The 19,579-nt window shown below is 35.2% G+C and overlaps 1 protein-coding gene across 1 annotated transcript in view; it reads left to right on the top strand.

Moving 5' to 3' along the window:
- LOC137620846 (MOXD1 homolog 2-like) overlaps nucleotides 1-3,466 on the top strand; it is a 100,777-nt gene extending 97,311 nt beyond the window's left edge. Inside the window, exons 7-9 of the mRNA XM_068351294.1 lie at nucleotides 741-934; nucleotides 1,049-1,217; nucleotides 1,360-3,466. Of these exons, the coding sequence (XP_068207395.1) occupies nucleotides 741-934; nucleotides 1,049-1,217; nucleotides 1,360-1,920 (924 nt within the window). The 3' untranslated portion in view covers nucleotides 1,921-3,466. The remainder of the gene's footprint in view (nucleotides 1-740; nucleotides 935-1,048; nucleotides 1,218-1,359) is intronic.
- Nucleotides 3,467-19,579: the final 16,113 nt, after the last annotated feature.

The raw sequence follows: 19,579 nt of genomic DNA, 5'->3' as shown, positions 1-19,579 counted from the left end.
CAGTGTTCTGGATTAAAGAGGTTTCATTCTACATAAGTATACAAAAATCTCCTAATATCATTTATATCAACGATGGTTGATGACAGAATACCTACTGAAGGATAAATCTCAAAGTTTTATGAAGTGCTCAGAATAAGCAATTTAACATGAAAAGTGTGTTTATCCGAAGAATTGCAGTGCCATATGCTGAAGAGGAAAGGCCTCTGTTAATGTTAGGATGAAAAATGATTGCTATTCCACCTGGAAAGCAAGGAGTTTCAGCTTACCAAGTAAGAGGGTTTGTGCTGACTTCAAGAATTAATTACACTTGAAGAACCTTCACTCAGTGGGTTTCAGCTTTACAAGAACATCTGAGGCAGTTGTTCTTATGAAGATTATTAGCCTACATGAAAATGTTGTAGGCTGCCTTTTCGGTGTGAAAAGCAACTTAAAATGGAGCAGCTGAATTTATGAGAATGAACACTACCTTGCCTTACTTTGAGTAAAGACTGCTTGGCAGACATTAGTCACTACTGCAAAATATTGGGTAGGATAAATGGCACCCAGGAACTAACCAGTTAAAATTTTAGTTGTAGCTGCCCTTTGCAAATAAAAAGGCATATCTATCTAAATTTTCAATATTTACTCTTGAAATAAACTTTATAGTATACAGTACATTCATATTAAAAAATTATACATTACATTAAAAATAAAGCATATTGGATTGCTAAATTACAATTTTTTTTTTTTTTTTGTTACAGGGTGACCACTTGATCGGAGAATGTACCTACAACAGCAGAGAAAGGACAACAATCACTTTAGGGGGTTTTAAAACCAGGGATGAGATGTGCCTGTCTTTTCTTTTCTACTGGCCTAAAGTTGATTTATCTTTCTGCCATTCAAAACCTTCCCTGAACACTGTGCTTCATGCACTTGGCATTCAAGAACTTTGGCCGTATGTATAAAGAGATTTTTTTTTTTTTATAGCTAATATGAATACTTATGGGGACATAATTGCAATCAACATAAATAATGAAATCCTAATATTAGGTTTTACATGTTATTACAGGAATTCAAATCCCATCAAGATCAGATATCCAATGGAATTAGCTGGGAGAACTTTAGAATGGCGTTTGTTGAATTACGATTGGAAGAATCATTTTGAGTATTTTCAAGATGCCACACACACTGGTACCTTTAACCCCACGTGCTGGAGAAGAGGAGAGAGCCTAATTCCTGTAAGTGCCAAAGCCATCTCATTTATAAAATGATTAGCAAGATTAATGTGATGTTGAAAACTTTACTTTCCCAAGAAATTGACATACAGTATATTTATACTATAATGGGTTTAATGTTTTTCAATTTTCTCATTCATTACAGGAAGTTGAAAAGCTCGACTATGAATACCCAAATATTACAGAGCCTTGGGTAGCGGAGAATGTTTGCCGAAAGCGACGAAGGAAGAACAGGAGAAGGAAAAATAAGACTGCTCGTGGAAGAAATCACCATCTAGTTGGGCACGGTGGTGAAGGAGACGAATTGGAAGAGGAAGATGGGGACACTGAAGAGGAGGTCATGTTTGATGACCAGATGAATTCTAAACCGATAGAAACTATAGACGTAGACCATTATAATCACAGGGACATTTTCATGCCTGTAATGGAAGAGCACTTTGAAGATGGTATAATAGATATCTATGGTGTAGACACTGGTCATTCAGCAGCTCCTGACCGTGAACTTCAGAAAGAATTCCAGGAAATGGAGAGAGACCTTGAAGAGGAGATGCATAAGAAGTTCCCAGACACCTTCCAAGAACGAACTGGTCATCCAAACAAAAACGAATTAGACAGCAACGCTCCTTTGAACACAAGTTCACTTTTGGCAGTAGTGTCTGCCCTACTGGTTTCTCTCCTGACAGCACTCTACGATGGACACGGCTGAAGAAAAGTTTGTTGGCCAAAAATAATTTTAAGAAAAGAGCTTTAGCACCAGAGAACTATGAGACAATTGTGATTGAAAGAATTTGACAAGTGAAAATGGACATGTGCTGTGAAATCCTTGCTTAACAGACCATAAACAAAATAAAAATAGCCTGTTTCCCTTCCTGTTTAAATAGGTTTTATTACAGTAATTTTCTGTAAACAGAAAAAGGACAGTACAAGCTGCCTTATGGGGCAGTGGACTCTCTATGTTGTATGTTGTGGAGGATTAACGTGTTTTGGGGTTGTTCGTTGTTGTCCAAGTCACAGAAAAACATTTGTCACCCAATTGGATAAAATGAAATGCACCATTTAAAATGGGAAGTTGAGGTTTAAATGCACAGCCTTTTGTGAAAGGTTCCAAGGTTAATTCGAGACTAGAATGACAAAGTGCAGAATCCAAAATTTATCACAAGAGCAAACTCTTCATACACCAACAGTCCTTACTGTCAGTAGTAGCTCCTGATCTGCTATATATTACAGTGCCTGATTTTGTACATTTCGCTTTTATGTGTTTTGAGAGTATTTCATACTTATAGTATGAAAAGTGATGTTATTTATATAGATTGAGAAGTATGTCGCACTCGTGTTTAAAGTTGGTGGCCAGCTAGAAAATAATAATTGACAGGGTTCATTACAAATTAATAAAATTAAAATCGACCGCATAGAGGTTTTTATGGCAGTTACACCATGTGCATAATAGGCAGTTTTTATCCCAAAAATGATTTTATTAATTTTTTCTAGAGTCGACGTTATCTCTCAATAGTAGTTTGCAAACTGTAATTTTTGAATCTATATATACATATATATATATATTTTTGAGCGATTTGAATATTTTAGTCATGATGATGTAAATAAAAGAGCAAATGGACATTTTACATTTTCATTATGCACTTAATGATTGTTTTATTTTGTGTTAGAGCACAGCCTATCGAAAGTTTGAAAATGGTTAAGGAAGCAGTTCTGTTCTGGGGGGGACGTTCGTCAGGAAAGGCTATACAAATAAGCAAGTTGGATAGATTGATCCAACCAGATTACAAAATAAAAAAAAAAAAATTATTTGGGATGGGACTGCTTAAGTTCAGACCAAAATGTCTGTTAAACTTTCAACTTTAAGGCCACTTTATTGAATATCCTATTAACCCAGTGATATAGAGAAATACTAATCAAACCTTAATGACTATAGAAGATTATAGAAAAAAAAATGGATCATGAATAATTGTGCTTCACACACAGGATATTTCTTCCTATTGAAGTACAATAATTTCTCTTTCCACCTCACCTTTCTCTTCTTACCCCCTCTCTGTCTCTTCCCCTTGATCTCTTCTTCTGTGCTCTGAAGCAATAGGGTCGTAAAGGTGACCAAACACTACAGTAGTGAGCATATGTCATGTCAGGCTGGTACATCATTTAACTTCGAGAGTGGTTATTCTAGTTAGCTATCTCCTGTAACTGTAGTTAACTAGTCCAATCCAAAATCCGTGGCTTTAGCTTTCCAATAATTTACCTGCAAAAGAAAAAAAATATTAGTCCCACATGCTAATGAAGTTTGCAAATGTCATTTAAAGGCCCTTAGACAAAATTACACAAAATTGCTGTTCAAAAAGCTGGTAGTAGAGTGCTTGGCTCCACGGACTTTCGGATTGCACTAACTCTCAAGCTCTCTTGTTTCTGAACAAATAGTGTGTGCCCAGATTGGGGTCAACGTGCCTCTATCCTTTTAAAGCATAAGAAGTGGAGCTTCCAGTGAATTTAAATAAAGCACTAATGTAATAAAAATAAATTATACATAAAACCTTCCCATTATAACCACCTTTTAAAACTATTAAGCCTTCTGTTTTTTTCTTAGCAAGATTCAGAACTGAAAACACAATAAGTTCTCTGTGATTGTAGTAGTTGTCACCAAGGATTCCTAAAACATCCTAAATACACATTTAAGTATCCCTTTTAAGAATACCTGAAATTTAATATTTTCTTTTGCCTTTTATAGTTAAAAACCCTAAAAATTCGAGTTAGGGGGATATTTTTATTTTTTATTCCTGTTCAATTTTTTAAATTTTTATTCTACACTTCATGCATTTTAAAAATATTAAGTACTCAATTTTATTACATTTTGACCAAGATCCAATGCCTCTAGATGATTAAAATTCAATCTGCAATACACGGACAAAATATATTAATATATTTTTGACATGTTTGTTCAGCCTTCGATTATTTTAATATTGCTTACCACGTGCTAAATGGATTTTTGAAGTGTAAAACAACGTGTGATAGATTTTACTTCTACGTATCACAAAATGATTCAGGTCATTACCCCAGGTAAGCGGATAAAACCAGTGACCCCCTCCCATCTAAATAATAAGCATCAAGGACCTCCCCACGTCTACAAAACCTTCTGCTGGAATATGATCTTTATGACAGCAGATCCTCATTAACTTGTGGACTTTTTCCATCCTTTTATAATTCAAATACAGTACTTTTCATGTCACAACCTTTTGTTCAGTTATTCTACTGTATATATCAGTTAATCTCTATCTCAGTATAATTTACAACTGAACATGATTATTGTGATCTATAAAATATCTTAATATAGTTTGTTTTTTATAGTACCAGTATGTTCCTAATTTTGCATTACAGTACTGTATTGTATATTGTAACGTTTAATCAACTGTTTTAGGTGGACACTGGCAATACTTGCGGTGCCTCCTCACTTTTGTGAATTAATTTTCATGATTGGATGTTAAGTGTTAGTGTATTATATATATATATATATATATACAGTAAGTATATATATATATATATATATATGTATGTGTATATATATACAGTAAGTGTGTATATATATATATATATGTGTGTATATATATACAGTAAGTGTATATATATATATATATATATACAGTAAGTATATATATATATATATATATATAATATAAATACTTGTATATATAATTATATATATAATTATATATATGAATTTTGTTCCTATAAAATGAAAGCATTTCTCATTCAAGTAACTTCGTCCATATTCATTATTCTCTGGGTTTCGTTTGTCCACAATTAAAAAAAAAAAAAACACTTCTTGTCGAAGAAACTATTTTCTCTACTATCGGATGAAACCATTTTTTGATCGATTGGACGAAACATTGAGAAATTCGAAGAATGGGGCCCCTATGAGTATGTAGAATTGCTTTTCTGTATGACTTGTTCATCTATAGTCTCAAAGACATGACGGAAGATAATATAAAAGAATAAAGTGAAGTGTGTCATGTCGATTTCCGTGTTTGACCAAGCTATTGAACTAAAATATGTATAACCAATGTGTATTTTATATCCGTGAATGTAAATTTGTATAGCATGTAAATAGTAATCATTAATACTAATATTGTATTTTTTCACACAAGTGTTTCATTTTCCTTTTCATTTAATCTTTAATCTAAATTAAAAATAAGTAATATTAACCTTAAATACTCAGACGTTGAAAAGTAATTTCTTAAGTAGGATTACAGCACATGAAATGGGAAGGCATGAATGATGTAAGGCAGATTACATGCTACTGAAAGAACTACAATTGCACAAAATGTCACGTACAAATATATAATTAAAAAAAAAAGGATAGGAGGGCTAAAAAAAACCAGCCCAAGGCCAGTATTAAGTAAATCTTAGCTGTGTAAAATCTGCAATAGGTTACAGTTTTAAGGGAAATAAACTGGAATATAACCATAAGCAGTCTACATAAGCTTTGTAAATGTTAATCAAATAGAGGGGTTATGAAGAACTTTTTAATTATGTGGGACAGTAGAGAATTTATGGAAATGACTGATGAAGGTGAACATCTAAACTAAAAGAACATACTAAAATCTCATACCAATTTGGGGTGGAAAATGTTTCAAACAAACGATTAAGGAATTAAGGAACGCTACATGAATTGGCCAAATACATTAAAAAAAAAAAAAACAAGTCTCATAATAAGATTGTGATATTTGGAAAAAAAAATATTAAATGGAGGTACTGTACACAAACTCGCACATTCATTATAACTATCCATTGTAGTTGAAGAAACAGAAGACCTAATTTACTTCAATAACATTATATCAATCCCTTATGAAAAAGGGATGGCAGCAAAATTACCTCGCAAACTTGGAAATTTTTCTGTCCCAGGACTGAGGATTAGGAATTAGCATTCCAGGTCCGTAATAACATTATCAGTCTCTGACTCAAGGTTGAAGTAATAATACTTTGCAATTATGACGACGACGGATATAGAAGTAAATATAATCAGTTATTATAAAAAATATTACTATTATTATTATTATTATTAATATTATTATCATTATTATTATTATTATTATTAATAATATTATTATTATTATTATCAAAAATATTACTATTATTATTATCATTATCAAAATTATTATTATTATTAGGGAAGTCATATTTTAGGAGGAGGAATGTAGAGGCCCAATCTATTGACCACATGGAATAGTTTTAATACGTGTCAGTCAAGCCACGCGATTGACACTAACTAGGCAGCTCCAACAAGGGGGGTTGGGGACGGGGAACCGAGAAACCGTCACACATAAGTAACACTTAGGTTAAAAACAGCCTGCATTTAAAGCGATACAAGTTTCATTGATTTAAATGAATAGATCGAAAGAACCTGGTAGTCACTGTCACGCTAACAAGTAAAACTTTTATATCACTAGATATAATCAAACCCAAGGGAAAGTTACGAAAAAAAAATTGCGACAATTAAATCTGCAGCACTATATTATACCGCATACTGATTTAGTTATCTAAGATAAAATAAATGAGTTGTAAAACAATGGTGGTTTAAATTTTGAGTAACATGCTCGAGAGAAAAAGATTGTGAATCACTCTCTCTCTCTCTCTCTCTCTCTCTCTCTCTCTCTCTCTCTCTCTCTCTCTGTGCATATTTATTGATACCGTGCATTAGGCCGCATGTAGCAATTATAGTCCGTTACCAAGGATGCAAGACATGGAGACTCGCTTATTTTCAACTCTGTTCTGGTTAATAAAGTTTGAACGCACCCAGAAGGTGTAAAAAAAAAAAAAAATACTGCTAACAAAAACTCTTCATATTCCACATACATACACAAGTTGGTACGTCAGGAAAATATCGAAATTTAATTGGTAGCTTTATACTGAAGTTATTTACTGAAACTGTATATATCACATTTTCTTTTCTTGATTTTGCCATGGTAACAGTGAAAACGTACCGTTGGATGCAAAATTACACGCTTTTAATTACTCTCATCGTAAATAAACATGTACTGGAAGCTTTAAAATAAACCGTTTTTAATTGACCGTAAAACATAAGAATAAAAATAGCAAACATACACGTTACATATCACTGCAATTTGCGATTTCAATAGTTGGGGTTTTTTTCGGCACTTTGCAGCAGATTAGACCTAAACGTATCATCATTAAAAAAATGATTGGTAACCCAAGAAAAAAACTTATTCAGGTGGCGATCAAAAATGTCATTAGCAAAAATATCTTTTAAATCATACTGTACATCAACAAAAAGACATTACACACGTTAGAGCTACCAATAAGTTTTTTTTTTTTTTTTTTTGCTTGGAATAACCTTAAGATGTTTAAAAACAAAACAATAGGCGAGACGAAATCATAGAATAACCTCTTAAGACGTAAATAAAAGAAGGTGAATTCAACTTTCAAGCTTTCAACATCCACAATTTAAAAAAAAAAAAAAAAAAAAAAAAAAATTGTCGAACATATGAATAAAAGCAGCCTTTTGGGAAACATGCACGTTGCTTATCAAGCGTTTCAACTGCAACTCGTGCGATTTCAACAGAGCTGGATTTTTTTTCGGCACTAATACAGCACGCAAGACCTAACAATGAAGTTCAGGCTTCAGTAAAAACTAACTGGACCTAACAACGTTTGCGAGAAAAAAACGCTAAAACAGCGTTTTGGTTGGAACACACCTTGAATACTACATAGAAATTCCCATGGGTGACGAACTTGCAGACACAAAATGCCAAGTGTGTTCATGTGTATATAAAAAAAAAGAAAAAAAATATATATATAAAATATATAAAAAATGGGAAGGATAGCGCTCCATGTCTAGAAGTCAGTGATGCAATAACATTCTAAAAACAATAAACGATTCGCTGCTGATAACCGAAATTGAAACAGTTCCTATAATTTAACTTGATATCCACAAGTTGCCATTATTAGGGAGGGAGGGGTGGACTAACTTCCAGTCATCCATTACACTAAAACGTGGTTCTAATAACCTACATTTACGTCATTCGGCAATTACTTAATATCGGAAATGGTATATACTGTTCAATAGATGGTACATAAAATCAATCATATTCTGCCATGCATAACAAAGGTAAAGCTATATAGAACACAACCAACAGCATACTGTGTAAGGTAAAAACATCTACAAATTCCTATTCTAAAAAGCATGAAAAGCTTAACGAACGAATAAACACGGGACTATCGTTTGTTTCAGTGCTACCTTGCATACAAATATGCAAGATACGTAATAAGGAGACTACAAGATTGGAGAACTATCCAATTTGGATATAACCAAGCGGAGGAAACGGGTTCAAGGTGAACTTTATATGGATGACCACTATCGTAGAAAGACTGTAGGGTGTCTAACACCAACTCTCGTAAACGTTAGTAGTGTAGCATTATAAAGAAACTGACAGCGTCATTACACAATGTCATTCACATGACACTTTGTCTTTTTTAAGATTTACACAACTATTGGTCTGTCAAAAACCAAAACACTGGAATGGGAAAATTTACTATTTCACAGATAACTACGGACTTAAGAATGTCAGCTAAATTTCGCTACAACAACAACAACAACAACAATAATAATAATAATAATAATAATAATAATAATAATAATAATAATAATAATAATAATACCCTTCCAAACTGGTACGAAAATTTAAGAAAAAAGATGGATATTTCCCAATGGCGAGACGATGACTAAAAGCCCAAAACAATTATGATCAACCGTTACGTGTGTTGAAGATAATTACTTAGCGTGATACAGCGGACGTGTGCTTTGTCGTAATATACATTATTTAGTATCCATTGTTCGTTAAGTGGACGTATGTTGGCATATAACCCTGCATGTTTGTGGGTAAACAAACTACAGTATGAGCGTGGGTGTATTCAGCACTGTACGAGATTGAACTTGGTTAAATGGGCGCATGCATGTGTGAGTAACCACAAAAGAAACTAACAAACTTGAAAGATATTCAGTCACGATAGGTAAAAAGGAAGACCTTTCTATACGTTTCTTTCATCTTTATGTGAGAGAGAGAGAGAGAGAGAGAGAGAGAGAGAGAGAGAGAGAGAGAGAGAGAGAGAGAGAGAGATTCTTCCACTACGACCAAGGCAATATCAAAAGTAGCTTTGATAATAATATGTTAAGCAGCAGCATAACCATCTACTACACGTAGGTATCATAACAACAAACACCTCCAAGAAAAAAACTTAAAATATCATGGCATTTTAAAGTGAAAGAAAATACCAATATGACTCGAATGTTTCTAAACATTAACGTTTATGTGGAGACTACTGCAAACTATTTCATCAAAAGTATAAAAAAAATCATTTATGAGACAAATAAAATCAGATAAAAGTTCAATAAAAGTAAATGTAATTCCTTTTTTATCCTTTTAACACGAAACTAATTGAAATATTCATCAATCAGACCAATTACCTAATGGGTAACCATCGTCATCCATGTTCATAACATTAAAAAAGGTTAAAGACCAAATGTCTGCCAATCATAATTTTACGCATTTATCTTTGAGAATAAAAAGGATGATTCGAGAAAAGCCAAGACCTTTTGGGAATTCCAGGATAAAGATGATTACATTAACTACTGGATAGACAAAAAGTTGTTTAAAAAAACTATAAATATAAGACACATTCGCAGTACTTGAACGAGGAATTTTTCAAACTATGACAGTAGAAAATAATGGTAACATACATGGCTAATTCCGCATCAAAATAGTAATCCATTCACAAATCATTAAAATCGAAATCACAACTATATTATACAAATTAATCATTACAAAATAACATAAGCCCCAGTTCTTGACAGGAATAGTAAATGCCTAGCGTGCAATGCACTGCGACAAATGTACTTTGCTTTATATATATACACTACATATTGCATTTTTCTCAATCAAATGCAACAAATGTACCTCGCGTTGCATAAATACTCTGCACATTGCATTTTCCACAATCACATTTTAAAGTACAGGTGGTATTTCATTGTATTTAAAAGCACCCTGTACCACTGTGTATGTCCCAAGCACTCATATACGATTTGAGATTCTTGACATATACCTACATACTAATTTTAACCCACACCTACGAAACACCTGCTGCAAAGCTTGACGGTAAATATTACATCATACCACACCCTTCCAATTATTTAAGGCGTAGGATAAAAGCTTGGGGGTATGGGGGTGCTCCCAATTGGCTTTGAGAATACAGGGAGCAAGGGAATGTGTTCCAGGAAATATAACTCTACTTTTATCAATCATGAAACGCAGAAATATGTTTATCCAATTAATTGAAGCAGAACCTTTCTATTTGATACCTACATCATTCTTTCTATTTCCCATCACTGCTGTACATTATGTTCATTTAAAAAGCAACTCTCAATGGAAGAGGATAGAGTGAATGTCCTTATTTTTCTTACATTTAAACGAATTTCAGTTTGCCTTTCTCCCCACCTGAACAACGTTCGTAATAATTCTCAAGTATACTCAATTCATTTGCATTACCCTCATCCCTCTCGTTAAATGTTCTATAAATGTTTCAAAAACTGAACAACCGCTAAAAAACATACGATGTGGATTTATGTCCGTTTATTACATTTTTTCATAGTAACAATTTAATGTATTTCATTGCCATCTAGTATTTATTTCTAATTTGTCACGAATTAAACTTTACATCAATAAGAAAAATACTTAACTTGAAAAATAACATCTCCCCTCCACACATGCAAATTAGTTTTGCCTCGTGCTAAATTGACAGCTGCACGATTGGGCTTATAAGCATGCTACCCTGTATATAAATCAAAGTAAAACGTTTCCATTATAGAACAGCAACCTGAGTTTGGTTAAATTTGAAAAAATCGTAAATCATTATTATTGTTTAAAAGTTATGCTAGTTTGTAAGCAACGGATTGTGATATATCCTAAGAATTTTCAAGGGCACAAGGATAACAAGTCTACTTACAAAGATTATGTGGTTATTATAGCGAGATGATAGAACTCAAATGTCCAATTAAAAATAAATCCCGTTAACATAACATCCAAGTTAAATGCATTTGTCTGTAATATGAATTCAGTAAGACAAAAATGCAGTGTATTATATGCAATATAAGTTGAAAAAAGTTTCAATTAAGCGATAAAAAAATATTTTACGCAACTTTCGGAATAAATAAGAAATATTTTACGCAACTTTCGGAATAAATAAAAAATATTTTACGCAACTTTCGGAATAAATAAAAAATATTTTACGCAACTTTCGGAATAAATACAGTACACATACACCGACAGAAATGAACCTTGACAAGCACTACGCTGGCAGCTTAACACAGATCAGCAATGTTTGCCCGAATCAACAATAACCTTGATGAAGATGAAAACTAAAAATAAATATATGATTTCGTTTCTATTAATTTACTTACTTTACTATAAGGGTTGTTTTCAGGTTAAGCCACGCACGGAGAAGCCCAACGCCTTGCAGAGCCTACAAGATTTGTTTGTTGTACACATCCTGTAAGTATAGAGAGAAGTCTTTATCGAAAATTTCTGCTTGAAAAAATCTAATGCATAATGTAACACCATCTTTAAATAAATATCGTGATGTTTCCATTTGTAAAACACCAACATAATATACTGATGAAGTCGAACTGAGCAATAATAAACGTTCATGTCACTACTCTAATGAACATCAACTTTATAGGCAGCATATAGACCATAAACAAAGAAATCTCTGTAACCATATCTAGGAAAACATAATAGTCAACTGCAAGATTTTACCCTCTTCCAAAGAACTTAAGATAAAAGGTAGTGTATACCTTCTCATGTTACCTACAAAAGTTACGATCTAAAAAACTACAACGATTCACATACACGAATAAATAAACTTACTTTACTTTTACTTTTAGGGGTTTATTTCTCGCCCTCCACCAAACACTAAAGGTCTGTTCAGGCGGGCCTTGGTGTGTGAAAAAATAATTTCTTTCCAGTTAATATTTTGCTCTGTATCGTTATCAGTTATTTCGCTAGCATTTGTATTCAGGCTTAATAGTTTTCAGGTCACTATTATAACACTTTCTAAAAAGATAAAGTCTTCAGGTTTTAACGTATATAATTAAAAATTACAGGCCGAACTTGTCAAACCTTATCATCGTCATCATTTTTGTAGCTTAACTAGATCAGAAAGTTCAATTTGAAGATATTCTTAGCCTGAAAATAGGGGAAGAGAGTAGATGTCAACTGTTCAGAAAATTTATGCTTGTGACTCCTTTCTTTTCTTACTGCCATCTCAGTTTTAAAAATTGAATTCCCTGGCAACTTAACTCAGTTACGTTAAATCCCAATTCACCTTTCATACAACATTTAAAATCCTTCAATAAGCTAAATTATCAAAAACAAATAAGCCAATCACTAAAACAGCTAAGTGTAATGACACAACAAGAACGTAATAAAAAAGGACAGAGATACGAACACCTGGAAAGTGTAGCAGTAAATCAGTCTTTGAGGCATTCAATAAAAGAGGGACCAATTTATATGCAATAAAATATCAGGAATTACTAATACTGAATTATAGAGGGGTTATAAGGAATCCGCTCACTTATAACTTTGGGTTATAAGGAATCCGCTCACTTATAACTTTAATATGAACATTTATGCGTGTGTATAAGCATGTATAATTCCCGAAAATTATTCACCATATAAAACGCATACATACGTATTTCTAAGTAAACTACACACACGTTTAAAAGTATGTAGCCTATACACCTTGTCGTGTCAAAACATAAAGCACAAACTAAATAAAAGAGTTCACGTTTGAAAAATAATAAAAATATGCAATTAGTTTCTAACCTTCCATTAACATAAAAAAACTGTATTTTAAATATACTACATACATTGTATATGCATAGCTGCATACATGGAATGGTATTACAACGTGAAGGCCGAATAACAGAAAATGATTCGCTATTGATAAAAATAAATAATTAGTTCCTGACCTCTCATCAATCATGATAACAGTTTCTGAAAAAATCCCACATAGTTGTATATATATATAATCACATACATACTGTGGTATCACAACGTAAACGACGAACTGCAGAAAATGATTCATATCTGAAATGTCAAGCAATTAGTTTCAGACTTCCCATTAACAATAATAAAAACTACAGAAAAAATAAATGCCTAATTAAGACAAAGCATGAGGGGAATATACTGTATAATGAAAATTAGCGTTTTTATTTTCGTATTGTGTTTATTAAACGCAAAGGAGGATTTTAAAATCAAATAACCAACATCATAATAAAAGATGATCGTCTCTTCCATTAAAAGAAAAAAGTCAAGGGCTATAGGGTAATTCCACTGGACCAAGTTAAAAAGAAACAGCCGTCCACACAATAAAATGTAAAAGACATGACCCTATCATCATGCCGTAACAAGGTGGGAGCTGCTACTGATGAATTGATTTGAAAAGATGATGAATCTGCTGCTTTGACATATAGAATCTACATTGTCGCGATACAGCTGGAGGTAAGATCTTGTTCGAGTGAAGGGAATTCTTAGGCCCAGCAATCTGAGACATCACCCTCACATGTACCCCAAAAGCAAGACCCAGAGACCAAGGAAACTTGAGAGCAGGTCCCGACCCTTGAGGGGTGCCGAAACATCAATCAATGGTAGTCATCCCGCCCTTCATGTGTTCTGTAAAAGCCTACCAAAAGTCGTTAACCTCACAGCTGAGAGTAAGGACCTTGATGAAAGTGAACTCTGTCTATGTTGGTACAGAACCTGAGTCGGGTGCCACAAGATCGATAACTTGCCGAAACTCCTCACCCCTCCTTGACACGGACCACCAATGTTTTGCTCTTTCCTTTGGAGTAATTAACTGGTTTTAGAACGGAATCAGGGAGGTAATCCACAGAGGAAGAGGAACTTACGATTGTTGCTCAGACTTCCCTATGAAGGTAGAGTTGCATCTCGCTCTCTTCTCCAAAGCCGAAGAGACAAAAGTGCTTATCCCTGATAGAAAATGGACTGACAGACATCAGGTGAGTGTGAAGATAATCAGTGCGGTGAAGAGCATTGTGTGTCCTTGGGGCATCATTAATTTCAGAACACGGTTGTGACAATGAAATGGAAGATCTCAAAGTGAAGGACAACCTCAGTGCATTGGAAAAATCTTTGTAAACACACTAGTTGTGTCCCAAGGCGAAGCCTAGTGCTGCCGACCAGTCTTGGTGGCTAGCAGGCCTTACACAAGATGGAAGGTCCCGATGTGGGTGACTGTCAGCATCAGGATGGAACAGGTGACCGAGTTTCTAGAGTAGCTTGAATCTGGATCTCTGGAATCTGAAATGCGTGGGGTCCTGTCTGTGTCAGATCATGGGGTGTTCTCAAGCTCTGTGTCCTACCACACGGTATCCGAATGCATGATGACAGAGCACTTTGTAATTAGTAACGTGGTGACCAAACATGTGAAGCATGATGACCTGGTGCGTGTAGACCAGAGGAGGGCTGACCTAGTATGAGGAGATCGAGAAGAGGAAACAAAGCATGGACCCTCTGCAAATGGAGACAGGGAGCATGAAGATGCTAAGCATAGAGATTGTGCATGAGGAGATCTTGCCAATGGAGGATGATCTCATGACGAGGGTTTGTGTGGAGAACAGTGGGTAACGAGGAAAAACTCCAATCTACCTGTTACCTGCATACGAATGACGGGGGTTCTTGTCACTTGGCTGAGCGAGGGGAACAATTCTAAATCTCTCCTCCACCTCTAGCAGATCTCGGAGCAGACGTCTTTGCAGCCATCATAAATGCGTCACTCGAACGTTCAGGAAGGGATAACGAGGGTGACATACAAAGGTACGACCAGCAATGTTCGTGCATGATCCTGTACAAGATTAAGCACTGGTTACACTACTGTACCTAATACCTTTCTGGCTAGGTTAGTTTTCAGTACAGCACTGCTTCTCCCATGCAAATGTTTGGAGAGAAGTGTTGTCTCGTGAGATTTTTCTTGATTGGTTCTACTGGGCTTTGGTGCCCTCTTCTTCCTTCTCTTTAGGGCAGCAGGTGTCATGTCCGAAGGTTCCGTAAAAAGCGAGGAAGACAACACAGTAACACAGAATGTGAGTGCGTATGCTTTGGTTCCTTGTTAATAGGCTTCACCAACATCAAGAATTTCCAGGCTGGCAGCTACACAGCTGCTGCAGGTGAAGAAACAGGATCCTCAACTACAACAGACAAGGACTCATTAAAGGGCACAACATTATACTGCTCGTCAATAGGCGGGACAGTTGAAGACGAGGGACAGAGTCATAACAGCAGCTAATATCTCAAGAGGTTTTTCAGCAGGTGGGGAGCTATCAATACACATGGATGGCCAGAGCTCTCCCAGGTTCAGGATGTTATAAGGGCTGTCCTCAGGACTTACAGCATTGGGTGTACTTTGAGAGAGGCAGGGGGTATCACTTTTGTTTGGGAAAGGCATTACTACTTTAGTTTTCAAAGCAATCCCCAAATAAATTCCTTGCAATGACCCAGCCTCTGGGGAACCTAAAGGAGATATGGCAAGCTTTAAACCCAAAGAAGAGAAAGATTGATTGATTTGTGAAATTTTTGGCCCGAAGCTAGACGCTGGAGCTGCAAGGCCATTCAGCGCATGTCTATCTTTTAGCATAGAATATAAGTATATGAATAAAAGTAAAACAATTACATCAAATCTATACGACTGGTTAAAATTTAAAATCACAATAAAACCATAGATCTATAACTCATAAAAAATACCAATTTCTTTTAAGAACTGTACAACTTGCTCCACTGGAGCACTGTCACCTAAAATGTCCCCAAGGGACATATTGATTAAATGATTTTTCTTACGTTGACATCTAAAAACAGTACAGAACACTAAGATATATTCAACGGTTATATCTACTTGGCAAGCAGAGAAGCGAGGAGCATGCCTATCCACCATCAGATACCTATGAGTATGTGTGTGCCCTACATATAAATGTGTTAAAACAATGCTACATCTTCTGTCCACTTGTAAATGCGACCATGGTTGAACAGAAGGCATAATTTACTTTAATTTAAAATCATTATTAATTAGACCAGTGGGCCTGCCACTAGTCTCTACAATAAATCCTGATACTACTTTTAAAATCGGAAACTGGGACACCCATGCTGGAAATGTGATTAAGCCTAGTTGCAGCTTTAGCTGCAACATCAGCTCGCTCATTTCCTACAATTCCAACATGGGAAGGAACACAGCAAAACTTAATAGTAAAATGCTTTCTATTTACTAAAATATAAAACCAATCCTGTATATCTTGCAACACATGATGGCAAGAGACTAAACATCTTAATGCTAATAAAACACTCAATGAGTCAGTAAAAATGGTAAAAATTGTATTAGAAAAAATATTAAAAAAAAATAAATTTCAAAGCAGTCAAAATGGCCAACAGTCCTGCCGTAAAAATAGAGGAACTCGACGGAAGCCTTTTTTTAATTATATTTTCAGTTGTCACTACAGAGCAACCCACACCACCAGAACTCTTGGAACAATCTGTATAAATGTGATAAGCATCATCATGCTCAGAAGCATGAGACAGGAAACTAGCCCTTAACTGTTCATCTGAGCTGTTCCTTTTACTATCCATAACCGGACAAATCTCCATCTTAGGCCTATTCCAAGGAGGATACTTTGAAGGGGTAATTTCAGCCACTGCAGGGGGAAGTAATCCCACATCAATTGCTGAGGTTTTAGTCTTACATCTAGTGGTTTGGGCAACCTAGTCCTAGTTGGTGCTCTATCAACGGGTTGCTTTGCGAACTTAAAATTTGGGTGGAGTTTCAAGGTATGAACACGAGACATATAACTCACAGCCAACTCTTCTCGATGAATAAAAAGGGGAGGAATCCCTGAATCCACGTATAAACTATCTACAGGTGATGTCCTATACGCACCTGTCCAAATTCTTAAAGCCATGTTATGAACCACATCAAGTTTTTCTAAAGTGGCTTTGCATGCAGATCCATATATCTGACAACCATAATCTAATTTACTTAGGCACAATGCCTGGTATATCCTCAACAGACATGCCCTATCAACTCCCCAGTTGAAAGCAGACACAACTTTAAGGATGTTAAGTCTAAGTCTCACGTTACTTACCACCTTATTAATATGTTGAAAGTTAATTTCTTATCAAATAAAACACCAAGGTAAAATGGAATAATTTAAAAACAACGTAGGAATCTCTCCCATTCTTCTCAGTCGACAAAAAACCCTATGGCTTTGGTTTTTTCTGGAGAAAATTTGAACCTTGTAGCACTGGCTCAAGATGTATCAGCATTAATATCAGTCTGGATTATATGACATGCTTCAACAGCTGATGATTTACTACTCACTTCTGCATAGTCATCAGCAAAAACCAAACCATGCACCCCAACAGGAACTTGTTCAAGTAGACCGTTAACAGCTATCTTGAAAAGTGTTGGACTAGAATGCTTCCGAGGCAATCCTCCTTGAGGGTAAGCTGATGAAATAAGCGAGCCAACTCTCACTTTTAAGTACCTATCTGACAAAAAATCTTCAATACAATAAAATATATTACCCTCAATACACCAATCAACGAGTTGCTTAAGGATACCCCCTAGCCAGGAAGTATCGTAGATCTTTTCTAGGTCAAAGAACACTGCAATGGTCTGGTTTTGCATGGCAAAGGCATTCTGGACTTCTCGAGTGAGGAACATCAAAGGGTCATTGGTATTTCTATTTTTCCTGAAACCAAACTGACTGTTTGATAAAAGATTCTTCGATTCCAAATACCACACTAGTCGATTATTGACCATTCTCTCATAAATACTTGCTAGCACAACTAGTAAGAGCAATTGGCCTATAATTTTTTGGGAAGTACGAATCCTTTAATGGTTTTATAATAGGAACTATTATTGATATTTTCCAAGACTTAGGAGAAGTTCCTGAAGTCCAAAAACTATTTAAACTTTCTTAAAGAAATTGTTTTGTACTTTTCGGTAGATTAAAAATCATGGAATATAAAATATCATCTTCCCCAGGAGATGTTGGGGAAGATAATGAAATTGCATTGTCCAATTCTTCCATAGTAAAAGGAAGATTGTAAAATTCTAAATTATGTACTAACAGGAGGAACAACCGTAGTACTGTTCCTAATATCCCTGAACGCTGCAGGGTAGTGTAGGGCACTAGATATATTCGAAAAATGCCTACCAAACGCTTCGGCTACTTCTCCAGGATCAGATATAAAGACACCATCAGTTTTTAATATAGGAAAGGGAGATGGACAAAATTTCCCTTGCAACTTTCAGATTCTATTCCAACCTAATGAGAGGGGGGAATTATATTCAAATTTGCTTATGTATTCAATATATGATTCTCTCTCCTTGCCTGCTTAAAAGTATTCTTTTGATGAGCAAGAGCTCTTCTGTATGTAAAGGGTATCTACGATATCTCTTTAGCAAGTTCTTGCTATCTTCTGCATCAAAGCAGACATCATTCCATCAGGGAACTACAGGACGTCGAGGTTTACCCAACGTTTGAGGTAAGGAGAGCATGGCCCCACACAACAATATGCTCACTAAATACTCACATGCTTGTATTGAACTTTGAATTCATTTCTCTTTAGAGGAATTTCAGTCAGCTTCCCTCACCTTCCATTTGGGTAAACATGGAGATGGTATATTTTTTACATCAAGTAAATGGGCCAATGATCACTGCCATGATCATTTTGGTCTGCTGCCCATTGGTAATCTAACCTCAAAGATGAAGAGCAAATAGTGAAGTCTATGGCTGAACCAGAAGTGTGGTAAACATCATGTCTTGTAAGGGAACCATCATTTATTAAAGTGATGTCATTCAGGTCAAGCAGTTGTTCTACTATCAAACCCCATCGATCACAACATTGTTCTCCCCATAGGGTGTGCTTGGCATTAAAGTCCCCCATCAACATGAAGGGTTGAGGAAGCTGGTTTATTAAGAACTGCAACTCATTTAATTCTAGCTGATGAGGATTACCATGTGCATCCTGAAGTCTATTTTCTAATGTTGAATCAAGGTAAAGTGAACAAATAGTGATCCATTTGTCAGTAAAGATTTAAATTGCACAAGTGTGCAACACAGAATTCAGGTGAACAACTCTGTGATTAAGAGACTTGCGAATTATTATGCCTGTGCCTCCCTGAGCACGAGCACCTATTAGGGGTGGATACCTATAAAATGAAAAGTTATAACCTAAACTGGGAGTAAGATCTCCCAACTTAGTCTCCTGTATACAGATTGG

The sequence above is a fragment of the Palaemon carinicauda genome, chromosome 27 (assembly GCF_036898095.1).
Source record: "Palaemon carinicauda isolate YSFRI2023 chromosome 27, ASM3689809v2, whole genome shotgun sequence".
Taxonomy (NCBI): Eukaryota; Metazoa; Arthropoda; class Malacostraca; order Decapoda; family Palaemonidae; genus Palaemon; species Palaemon carinicauda.
The sequence above is the reverse complement of the archived record's forward strand: the minus strand, read 5'-3'. Positions and strand labels throughout refer to the sequence as shown.